This window comes from Monodelphis domestica, chromosome 7 (assembly GCF_027887165.1).
Source record: "Monodelphis domestica isolate mMonDom1 chromosome 7, mMonDom1.pri, whole genome shotgun sequence".
Classification (NCBI taxonomy): domain Eukaryota; kingdom Metazoa; phylum Chordata; class Mammalia; order Didelphimorphia; family Didelphidae; genus Monodelphis; species Monodelphis domestica.
Window position 1 is genome coordinate 272054233 of NC_077233.1, and position 12998 is coordinate 272067230.

The 12998-nt window shown below is 37.6% G+C and overlaps 1 protein-coding gene across 2 annotated transcripts in view; it reads right to left on the reverse strand.

Moving 5' to 3' along the window:
- Nucleotides 1–3760: 3760 nt before the first annotated feature.
- HABP4 (hyaluronan binding protein 4) overlaps nt 3761–12998 on the reverse strand; it is a 33400-nt gene continuing 24162 nt past the window's right edge. For both annotated transcript variants that reach the window (XM_007497935.3, XM_007497934.3), the window contains 3 exons: nt 11334–11508; nt 6955–7137; nt 3761–4314 (listed from right to left, as the gene is read on the reverse strand). In XM_007497935.3, the coding sequence (XP_007497997.1) occupies nt 4258–4314; nt 6955–7137; nt 11334–11508 (415 nt within the window). In that variant the 3' untranslated portion in view covers nt 3761–4257. The remainder of the gene's footprint in view (nt 4315–6954; nt 7138–11333; nt 11509–12998) is intronic.

Sequence of the window (12998 nt, forward strand, 5' to 3'; positions counted from 1 at the left end):
GATAAATGAATACTTTTTACACTCCTGAGCTTTTAAGTGGCATTGTTATCTAGGCTGGCCAGAGTACAGAGATCTTAAAAAAGAGATCTTTCTTCAAAAAGACAGTTTTGTCCCTATTGAAAGAGGCTTCATGGAAGTCCATCTCGAGAAACAGTTGTGGAAAACTAGATCTGGCATCCCGAGTCGTCAGATCCTAATACTATCCCTGGTTCCTTTTGCCTCCCCATACACTTAACTCTCCCCACCGCACTCTCTCCAAATATACCAGAAATTAAAGTGAAACAGTATGTGGGGAAGGTTTTGTCTTAAGACAAAATAAACGTTTTCATGAAAGTTAAAAAGATGATCTATCCAACAGCGAATTGAACAGCCAAATGCACTTAGAAGGAGAATGATCTGGAGCTTTCCTAAATACGGTGTCGGTCTTTTTCCTCTTCCTGCAAAGGTATCCTGCTTGCTAAGGGATGTAAGTTGTTTGAATGAGTAAAAGCACTTCGGCTAGTTGTTTTCATGTGTTGGGAACCTTTGGGAAAAAAGAATGGATTTTTGCTTTTCTTTCTTCCCTGATGGGCAGAAGATGGGATTAAAAAAAAAAAATTTAGCTCCCAACAATGGCACAAGTGGAAACCAAGACTGACTTAGTAGTGGACGTTTTAGCAGGAAAGAGCCCTAAGATAATACGAGTCTTCCTTCTCTCCACTCCTACTGTGGCTTGCCTAAAAATGCTTCCTTGTTGACTCGGGCATGTGTCAGGCAAGGCAGGCTCCGCCATTCTTTCCAGCCAACGAGAAAGAATGAAACGTTGCTTCATATCCATCCCAGAAAGGGAGGTAAGGAACGTGCCCGATTGCAATGGCCATTTGATGCCAAATGATGGCCTCGGCAGACATCTTCGTGGACAATGTATGATACGGGGCATAAGCAGATCGATGTTCAGTGCCTATTGTGCACTAGGGCAGCACATGATCAAAATGCAGGCTGCTCTCAGCTTTTGGTAGGGAGAAAACCCATGAGATTAGCAAGACCCATCCAAATCTGGAGACCTCTAGAAAGTGTGGTTATAGAAACCCAGCCACAGATTATCAGAGAATATGGCTGATGTGGGTAGGAGGGGGAAACGCCCTTGCCGTCATTCTCAAGAATGGCAAGTGTCAAGCAGTCCCCACAAGAATGAGTAGTAGATGTCAAAACAGTTTGGATGGTTCAGCGGATTAAGAGCTAGGTAGGTCCTGGGTTCAAATTTGGCCTAGCTGTGTGACCCTGGGCAAGTCACTTAACCCCCATGGTCCTTACCGCTCTTCTGCCTTGGAACCATTTCAAAGTACGGGTTCCAAGATGGAAAGTTTTTATTAAGGATTTCGAGAGGAGGAGACTGGAAGACTGCCTCAGAAAATAGTCCTCGCCCTATTGAGTGTGCCCTTCGCTCACAGCCGCCCCCGATTCTCCGAGGCAATAAGACTCGGTTAACCCCCCGTGGAGAAAGGGATGGGGAAGGCTGCTTTGTTCCCTGAAGACTCTGGGACACGCCTGCGAAGGCTGACGAGAGCCGGAAAGGGCGGGGAGGTGGGCGCCTCGTGCTGCCCTCACTGAAGCGCCCTTTGCATGAAAGCCAGAAAAGCGGCCTCTTTTCCCTGGGACCTCCCGGCTCCGCGCGTTGTTGGGCGCTTGCTACCGGGCTCGCCACGAGGGGAGCGTGGCGTTGTCAAGTGAAGCCCTTTCCAGCTAACCCTCTAGGCGCTCCCTTGGGAACACTGGTGACCCGGGCGACTGATCCCAAGGCTACCATTGGCCGTCTGTCGCCAGGTCAAGATGCGCGGGGCTGGCCAAAGGGAGGAAGCACTCCGTGTTTGCACTGATTCACAGGAGCCATTTATTGAGTTCACAACAGGGTAGAGAAACATACACAAGACGCTGCTGCGGTGGCGGCGCGTCAGCGTGGAGTCGGGCGGGGCAGGGGAATGGCCGATGCTTGGCGGGGCGGAGCTCCGAAGCCGTGCAGCTAGCGCTGAAGAGCCTCCCGCTCTGCACTCTGCACCGGCTCTGATCACTCAGCGGCCCCTCCCGGGCCGGCTAAGCATGGAGACGTGCCCGGCCTCTCCTTGGTCACCTTAAAGCAACTCCAATCCGGTCCGTCCACAAGCGTTCATTAAGCCAAGGCTTCCGCGAGTCAGACCCGCAGCCTCCAGATCAGAGACTCGTGCGTCGGACCTGCCCTTCCAGTAAAGTTTGCCGGGGCACAAAAGACACGTGATTACAGAGGAAACCCAGAACAAGGAAAGTCATCAAAAGCCAAAAAGTACCGTTGAGGAGCCCCATGGCAGGTTTTGGGTTCCTGCTTTACTGCTACAATTGATCTTATTACTAAATAAGCCATTTCGGGGTCTAATGAATACGCCTCTCGGGAAACCTTGCTCCTTTTCTTGGCTTGTAGAAACAAAACCCCCGCGTGCCTAGGAATGGGTGAGCAAGCAATATCTATCTTCAAGCCAAAAAAAGACATCGTCTACAGCTAACTTCTTAAAGTACGCTGAATAAAGACTTCCCTGCTTTCCAGTTTTCTCCAGGAACTAGACCGTTCCTCATAGGACACGAGAACATGAACATGAAAAAACGAGCCACGGTACACATAGGACTCTGTCTTCCATCCACGGCTGGCCAACGTCCGTTAGCAACGCAAAATGAAGAGGCTGCGATGAGGCGCAGACAGGCCCTTGGCAAAGGACGCCTCCCCTCCCAACTGAATTTGTTCTAAGGCTACAGGTAAAGGGCGGGACCCAACCAACGCCACATATAACTTGCATCAAGGGAAGTTTTACTGTATCTCACTTCTACTCTGCCAGGTGCTTCTGAGTCAAGGAACAGAGAAATAAGTTCATGACAAATGAACGCATATAAATAATACGTTACCACAATACTGAACATGATGATCATTTTTACTACATTTCTTTTTTACTTCAGCTTAGCAGTCTCCAAATAGTGTCTTTGCCAAATAGAGGAAATAACGTTAACAGTTTTTTAGTTTGTTTTTGGAACAAAAGTTTGCTATTTTCTTGGGATTTACCCCGATAATGTGGAAGAATAAAGTGGGATGAAGTAGTTTCAATCATATTTGTTCTGTGTTCTGGAGACTACACTGAGGAATCTGGCTGGATTTTATGGAAGGGATTTGAACAGGAGCAGACTGGAGGAGGCAAGGAGACAAGGGTAGATAAAAATCATTTTATCCTGTCTTCTGTAGCTTGCAGTGGCTTTTTTTGGTCTTGGACTCTAGGTTTGAGGGAGGAAAGGCAATGGCAACTTTGATGGATTTTGTCACGGCAGCCAACCTTTTAGAGTCTCCCTTTTATCATCTCCTTTTGCTTCCCTCCCTTTTTGGCCGACTTGATGGGCTATATCAGATTATATATTCACCAAATAGATCATTAGTCTTTTTCAAGCAAGAGACTATGCAAACATTTTTATATGTGCACTATGTAAATTTTCTTGGCTTCTGAGTAAGACCTAACATTACTGAAAACACCACAAAAATCAAGGCACTGTTAGGAGCTACAGTCTACCTGGCTTTGGTCTTTTCCCTCCTGCCTACCCAATCATTTCTGATCCCTTTAAAAAAATATGGCATGTCATGAGGTAGTGACCAATATTTGCATAATAGAAAATTTAAAGTGTCTTTTAGGGCTTAAGAGTTAAAAGTTACCTTGCAAATGAAGGAAAAAGATATTCAGGAGATACCATAACATTTACACACATAAACAAGCCATGAATTCAATTGTATTTTAATTTTTTTTGTCTCTGAAAATGACTGTGAACTGTTTAAATTTGCCCAAGTTATATATAACTTAATAATGAAGGAAAACGACCTCCAGTGTCTACAGGGCCTGATTGTAGCCTCAACAATGGACTATAATTTACAGCTTATATTACTCTCTAGTTTTGTGGAAAAGCCAATATATTCTGTATATACACATCTTAAACATCATTCTTGAACTTTATTCGAAATCCCTTGAGTATAACAATGATCATCATCCCTCACCTTCTTGCTGAAGGTTCTTAATGAACCCAGAACCATTTGGAATTGCACCTACCTCAAACTCCCAAACCAAAAAGTGCAACAAGTTCACACTACAAGGGGAAAAAAGCAACTTCTATTGTTTTCATAGATTCAGACTATCCCTTTTTCCCCATAGCAAGGAAAGTCTTTTTTTTTTCCCATAGCTGTGCCAAGCTATTTTATGATGCTGTTAAACGAGGGCTCTTTCAAGCTAAAGCAGGAAAGTCTTCAGGGTCATCTGGGTTTGGAGCAATGATTTGTGTCTATAAAAGAAAAAGAAATCTTAAAATTAGCATATTGAGGATCCTTAAGGTAACCAAGGGAAACTCATAAGAGAATGGAATTTCTAAAACAAGTATTATTCTTTGGAAGGCTCTTGATAAAGGTTTCAAAACCCTGAAGCATTTTGTGTACTGTTGCTTAAAATGAGACTTTCCTCACTGGATAATGATTCCCTCCTGCTTTGAGGGGACACATGGTTCCAGACCCTCTTTGGGGAAAAAAATTAAGAGAGAAAAAGGAAAGGCTTCAGGAAACCAGAGACACATTTGAGTGCCAGCTCAAATAATGAAGGAAATGATACATTATATAGGACTGCAACTTCCAAAATTTTGCATGGGCGTATTTCACATCAAAGGTCTGGAATCACATGATCATCTCTCTAAGAAAAAAGTTTTATTATATAAATACTTTGTAACCACTACCAAAAAAACCCACTTAAACAAATGCATAAAAATGATGTGCAAAACCACAAATGCCACATTATTTACAAGTTGTTTAAAAATAGGTAAATTATATATGTGCTATATTTATAAAAGTTCTCTGCTTTTAAGTTCCCTTTGGATTTGTTTTACTATGATACCCTTTTCTCTTGATTTTGTGGCTATTTCTTAAATGTTATCATATTATTCTCTTTTATTCTCTTCACGTATTTCCCTTATGTTCTTTATAGTTCCAATATTTGTCATTTCTAATAACATAATTCATTCCATTACATCCAAATATCACAATCTATTCACAGTCATTTCTCCCAATCACTTCATTTATATTATTTCCAGTTACTTTTGTCATTACAAAGCTTTGATGAATATCTTCACAGAACCCAGCTTTTTTACCCAGCTCAGTAATGCTATTAGGGGTAAATCCTAGTAACGGAATCCCTAGGTCAATGAGGAACACGAATCACTTCCCAGCTCTTAATGTATATTTCCATGCTGTTTTCTAAAAAAACAATTCACAGCTGCTTTGGTGATGTAACACACCAGGCCTATTTCTCCATATTCCTATCAGCATTTAATTTGATCAATTTAACCCTATTGGATTCTCACTGGGCAAAAATTACCAGAGCTATATTTAACTAGATTGGCCCTTAGACAGCAGACACAATCTGTTGCCAGGGCCATAATTCTTCCAAAAACAAATCTTTCCAACTCGGTCAGATCCAGTACAACTTTTATTCCACAGCCGCAACCCCCTCCGGAATGCAGGGTTACTCCACAGTCTGATGAGTGTTAAAGTGAATTTTGCAGATTATGCTCTTTAAACCATTGTAGTCCCATCAAAATCCATGTTTGAATTATGTGCATGCTCAAATCTAGATATACTAATAGTGTCATGCAGGAGGGGGGGTAGGGGGGGCTCCAGATATCTGTTCATCTCCTTAACTTCTTTCTTATTTTTTGGTTAGATTTGCCTAGTTCTGAAAAGTGAAAATTAAAATCTTCCACTATCGTTATTTTGTTATCTGTTTCCATCTGCATCTCATTTAGTTTTTCGTTTAAAAATCTGGATGTTATATGACTCTTGTTGCATACAGGACCAATACTGATAATGCTTCAATATCCATATCCTCGCCATAATATTGTTACACTTGTTCATTCCTTCCAATTATATCTATTTTAGCCCCAACTCTGTCAGAGATCCTGACCGCTACCTCTGTGTTCTCTGGATCAGCTGAGACATAGTATAGTCTACTTCATCCCCTTACCTTCACTTAATGTGTGTCTCTCATTTTCAGTGTTTCTTGTGAACAATATATTGCTAGGTCCTGGGTCTTGATCCTTTCTGCTATCCGTTTTTTGACCATGGGTGAATCCATCCCATTTACTAGTTACTAGTTATACATTTCTATCTACTCTGTTCCTCCTTACTTTGCTCCTCTTTTCCTTTCTGCCATATTCCTCCTCAGATGTCCAATTTCTGTTGACTAATGCCCAATTCACAACCTCCTTCTCCAAAATCTTATTCTCTCTTTTTGCGATTCAAAATTATTTAATACTAAATATTACAAAATTATTTAATACTAAAACTGATTATCAGATCAAAGGAAGCATTTTTTCCTTTCCATGAAGACCACTAATTGGATAGCACACCCTGATTTCTAATTGGGGCTATATAATTATCTTTAATACTCACCTTTTTTTACCCAACACTTCCAAAAAGATTTTCTATACATCTGTTAACATGGTCAAGAAATGATGAAAATTGACACATTTTTGCATGGGTATTATAAGATACCCACAAGGTGGCACTGTAACATAAAGGGATCAACAACTAGCCATAGGAACCATTAATCAAGCTTGAGGATTTTGTCCAGTCTTAAAAAAAGAATGAGTTTTGTTTGTTCTTCAGGAGTTCTGGGGCTTGTTATGACTATGCCTGAAAAAATGATCAGGCAGCCAAAAATACAGAATGAATCTCATCTCTCAGACATCTTTTTATACATTAAAACATCAGAAAATTATGAAAGGGGATAACTTGAAGATGTTGAAGGATGGATGAATCATCCATTTAATTAGATAGTTGAGCCACACACACAAAAATGAAATCCCGATTGTCTCCATCCTTCCTTTTGCGAGATTTACAAAATGATTTAGTACTTATTAAATAAACAAAATACCTACCACAACTTCTGGTCTGGATCCAGATTCTTCCATCCTCCTGATTCTTCCTCGACCTCTGGTACTACCTCTGTTTCCACGCCCAGGACGAGGCAGATTGCCAAAATTAATTTCCAACTGGGATGTGATATCATTGGCTGCTTTTCTGAAAACATGGGTGTCATCCTCATACTCATCCTTTATCATCTGAAAGGCAATCATTTTATCTTAAAGAAGTCTCCAAGTTCCCTTCAAGGTCTACCACTGTATTGTCCTAATAGACAACTAAACTATGGCAAACCAGTCAGACTTGTTGTATTTTAAAAAGCAAAACCATACCAAACAATCTCATCTTGCATCAAAGGCTAAAATAGGTTACCCTTTGACCTGATCTAGCTGTATCACCAAGCAAAAATTACATTTTTATTAAGTTTCAAATATATGTCTTTCGCCCAATTATATCTTCTTGAATCATGTATATTACTATTAGTACTGAATTGATACATGTCTACAGTGAATCCTGCTTCCCCCAGCCTGTCATTCGAAAGTCAGGTACTATTAGCTAAGGTGAATGTTTAAATTTCCAAGTACATTTTGACTATCTAAATCTTTCAATTCAGATCTTAGGACTATTTTTGAAGTTAATTTCTATTTGTTCATAAATGTTATTTTAAGTAAGTGATGTCATCCAATTTATCCCATGAGTATACTTTAACAAAGAACATTCATTTAAAACAATGCTGAAGAACATTTTGTGATACACTATCCTTTTATGTCTCTCAAGAGTTGCAGTTAGTAGAAAAGAACCTGAAGCGGTTAATTTTTAATATTACCAGCTTATCTCCTTAATTAGCTATTTTTTGTTCCATCCTCTCCATCCCAAGGGTCTTTCTCACAGACACACTTACTTATGCCCTTTGAAAATCTGAAGTTTCTTTTTGATTTTAGGGATGTGTCTATAGTTGACCCTAACCTTTCTTGAAAGTAAGGCTGGGAGATTCCTATAGGTAGTTCTTATTGTTATCTAGGCAAGCATCCTCATTACATAATTTATTATGCCTAAAGTTTGCTCCTTTTGACAGCTTGCAGACAATATTATATTTATTTATTAGCTTTTAGACAAAGTTTCATGATATATTTAGCAAAGATTTAATTGTGTGCTCTTTTTGGGTCACATGAGCAAGGTGAGATAAAAAGCCTCTAAGAGGATAAATTATTTGATCATGGACAAAGCCAGCAAATGAGGTAGGATTCGAACCCTGAGCTCTTGACTTCAAGTCCAGCACCCTATTTTTTCTAAATTATAATTTTTCCAAATTCTAAAGGAAGAACTTATGTTTCCTTAAAAACTGAACTGCAGTTATACTTTTAAAAAGTGTTAACAAATTCTCAAATTTTGTTTAATTTAGAAAGTTTGTAAGTAGTAATAAAACAGTAGCAAAGGAAACATCAATGTGCAAAAAAGTCAACGATATAAGTTTATAGGTTCCCAACTCCTTAAAAGGTATCTCCACCAAGAGGCATCATCAACACCTCAGATGCAGCATATGTCTAACATCAAACTCTTTGACACTAACTGACCCTCATCCCTCCTCACTTAAAGTACTACAAGAACTTCTTAGCTGTTCTCACTGCACCAAATCTCTCCATCTATCATCCAGATGGAAGATAATTTTCCTAAAACACTGGTCTGACAGTATACTGCCACTCCTAAATTCAGTAAACTCCAGAAGTTCTCTATTACCCAAAGGATCGGATATAATTTTTTTGGCGGTTAGTCTTTTATGACCAGGCTCCAACCTGCCTTTCTAGTTTGATCACATCACTCCCACCCACATACTCTGGTCAAGCCAGATCATCCTGGTATTCCTCACATGTTCCTCTGTGCCCCTATATATGGACAGTCCTCTGCCTCCTTGGTTTCCTTTGAGACTCAGCTAAAGTGCCACCTTCTCTTCTTTCCTAGTGCCCCCGGCTACAAGTATCTTCCCACTTACGGCTGCCTTGTGCATGGCTTTATGTTCTGAACACAGCTCTATGTGTACTTACGGTCTTCATCCAATACAATTTTAGTTTCTGGAAGACAGTTCCAAATTCTGATTTGTCTTTGTATCTCTTTCACCAACACACTATAGAGCTGCTTAGGAAATGCTTGTTGACAGGTTGTTTATGCAATTTTTCGTCACCTATACAAAAGCTTTCATTTGAATTTCCTCAAGAAGGGAAATTTTAGTACAACGAATTACATGCATAAAACACCACAACAAGTTAACGTGTTCACTGAAACATGTCAAGAAAAGGAATTTGGTGGAATTATTCTTATATTTGGGGTGTTTTTAAACCTCAACATTACTTTCAATAAACTTACAACAATGAACACCCCAGAAGTAACCCTTATACCTAACATAAGATATGAATAATATTATCTTATTTTAAATATAAGGTTTCCCAATAAAGTTTCACCTTCACTTTTAGTTTCACATGAAATTGGATACAAATGGACCTGTTATTTCATGATATACTGAACTCATTAGAAAATTCACTTTATCAATGTAAACTGACACTTTCTTTGTGATTTACAATCTTGTAGGGTTTTCTGTGGCACTGATAGGTTAACTGACTTGCTCATACAGTCAGGTTTTCTCAGAGGTGGAATTTAAATCCAGGTCTTCCTAACAGAGAGGCCGTTTCTTTATTACCATATCATACTCTCATGTAACAAAACATGCAAAGCAATAAACTGACAACTTATTCTTCTTCTCAGGCAGTATAACACTCTTAAAAAACTCTAAGAAGTCTAGAATTATGGTCCAAGACTTGAATCAGCAACAAATTATGTATAGAATATAGAATACAAAAAAAAAATCTCTCCTTAAGATCAGGCTTTAATTCAACAAATCTTACTTATTAGTATAATTTCTTTGACTCTAGACCACTGATTTTAGAAACCAAATGCCCAAACTGCAACTCCCATATGGCATGTGAGTTGCCCCCTTACCTCAGAGAGAGAAGGAAGGAAGCACTCTCATTGAGCTGCTGGGCAGAGGGGCAGGTGATGGGTGAAATATCCTCAGGCATGATGCAGAGGAGGAAGAGAGCAGCCCCCTCTAGCACTTGTGCCATAGGTTCGCCAACATGGCTCTAGACCCTATTTTCATATCTTTATACAAATAAGATCTATGCAAATAGACATACGATGCTACTGTGTAAATACTATTAATCTATGCTTTGTGAAATCCATACAAAACAAAATCCAAAACAATTAAACAGAAAGAAGATTCTAATTAAAGAGCAAAAACTAGAAAGAAAAATTTGCACAAAATTTCCAACATATAATTAAAGTCTAATTTTACTGACAATTTAAAAAGTACATTTAGTCAGCATACTTCATGATGTCCTATAATTTGAAGCTGAGATAATTTTGTGAAAATTTTAAATAGCTTCCATTCAGTGGTCTTTTCTGATGTCAGGGAAAGCAGTTTAGATTTAGAGTGGGTTTATTTAAAGCCATACTATCTCTTGCCTTAATGTATCTCCCTAGACTTATAATTCTATGCTAATTTTAAAGTGGTTTGTAAAATTAATAAAAATCCAAGGGTAACAATTACATAATTAAAAATAACTATATTTTGCTTTGTCTTTAAAATGTAGACATTGAACTACATGACCCCCCCCTCTAATTTTAATATTCTAGTAAACTACATATAAAGTTTTAGAGTCTAATTCACACTTTTAGTTAAGGACAATCAAATAAGATTCATTTACCATACAGTACTTATGAAAAAAGATAGTGAAATTAATTTGTTTTCCGACATTCTAACATACTTCTAAAATATAAGTTCCTATATTTATGAAATTATTACAACTTGGATTTCAGTGGGAAATGTTGGCTTGACTTTAAATGATTTATTATGAAGATATAATGAGCCATTTTCACTATGTCTATCATCTTTGATTATTTACAAGTATTTGATTTTTTAATTATATTAACCAAGTTTGGACCATAAGAAGACTGGAGAAAATGTAGCTTCTTTCAGAAGTGAGGGTCTATGGATATAGACAATATATACCATATACTGTCACATTTGGCTAATTAGTTTTGATGAACTGACTAATTTCCTCTTTTATTCTAGCTGGAAAGAACTTTAGCAATCATCCAATCTAGCCCCCCCCCCCCCACTTCCCCTCCAGAAATTGAATGACTTTTCCAGGGTCATGTAGGTCGTAAACATGAAAGGTGGAATTTGAATCTAATAGATGTTAAAAAATTTTTTTTCAACTATTAATTATTTTTAAAAGGAATTTAAATGCTGCTAATTATACAAATTCAGAAAATAAGGAGGTACTTTTCCCCAAAATGGAAAAAAATTAGAACTGTTTCTAAAAGCTTATGCAATGCTTACATCATCTCTATATTTTGACTTGTGAATCACCACTGCTTTAGAAGGAACAGTGGATTCAGGCTTCCGGATGTTGAATTCAGGCTTTGGTCGATTTTGCTCTTGGAGGTTTTTCCACTCATCTAAGGTCATTTCTTGAACTGGAGATTCTTCCACTAGCTCCCCAACTTCAGCAACTCTAAAAAATTTATAGTTGTAAAGAAGAAATTAGCTAGTGATATATCGAAAAAGAAAAGTGATACTTTTCAATTTGGTAATAAATTTGGCTATCCATCACACAAACACTATCCATAAACTAGTATAATAGGAGGGAAAATATTTAATTATAATCTCCCAATGAATTTTCGTTTTTTATTATTTCTTTTCATAGTTACTATTTTATCTTCAGGTAGTAGCAAGAAAATAGGCATAACATGAACTCCATGACAATAACATGCAAATACCCATTTTCTTATGGCAGATTGCATAAAATGTTCAAAGAAGTAAAGTGAAGGATAATTAAGCAGGAGAAACCTTTCATAAAAAAATAAAAATAAAAAAAAAGAGAAACCAGATATGGAAATGGCCACTTTTTTGTGGCTTGTTAAAAGAAAGACATGTTAAAAGAAAAAAATAAATACTAAATAAAGTCAAAATAGAAGATTCTGCAAAAAAAAAATTAATAGGAAACTTTGTAAACTATACCAGGAAGATTTATTTCTACATATCACTATAAAAAGGCATTACACAGTCCTTAATACTAAGGGTTTCTGTAGTCCTAAAATTTTATGACTGTAGGTTATTTTTAGATCTAGAGATTAGAGATAATAATAGCAGGAATCCTAAAGGTTCAATGATTTGAAGGTTTTATAAACCCAGAAGTTAGAACTCTGAGTGCAAACTGAAACATCCTTTTTTTTCATTTTAATTTTCTTCCTCCCCCCCCCCCCAGAACTTGGCTAATTTGGAAATATGTTTAATATTACAACTATGCCATGGTAAATTTATAGAGGAGCTTTTATTCTGTATCTGATTTTCATTAACAAGTATTAAATAATTATAACAAATTGGGGGGAAAATATCCATTTTATCTTAGAATTCATGACAATTTAAACTATAGAACTTTAGAACTGGGCAAAGCCAAATTATTCACTCTGAATTTGGGGAATACTGCAAAGAATTCTTTGAAAGTTTTCCTTAAATAAAATGCTCCTGGCTACTCAGGTGCATTTCCAATGATCCAGTTTACACACATAACTTTTCAGGAATATGTGTATGTAGGAATATGTGTACATAAAATTTAAGTAAAAACTATTATGCTGGATGGAAATATATTACAGAACCAAAAGAAACAAATCGATCTTGACACCTAAGAGACTTCTTTTTGAATTTCTATTTTTCTTATTCTGTTTTTTTAATGTAACTTACTATGGTGATTTCCTAGGTAAAAAGTAATGGGCATTTAAAAATGACAAAACTTAAAAGTTAGCAGTTTGTAGAATTGTGAATTGGCTCAGCTAATTTGAAAAGCAATCTGTAATTATGCTAAGAAAATTACTAAAATGGTAAGAGTAGCACTTGATTTATGAGGCTTGACTGCTTCTTAAAGAGATTTTGGAGGCTTGATTTTGTTGATCTAAGGTGTCAAAGGCATTCACTTGAAGAACTGACAAAGGATTTAAGCAAAAT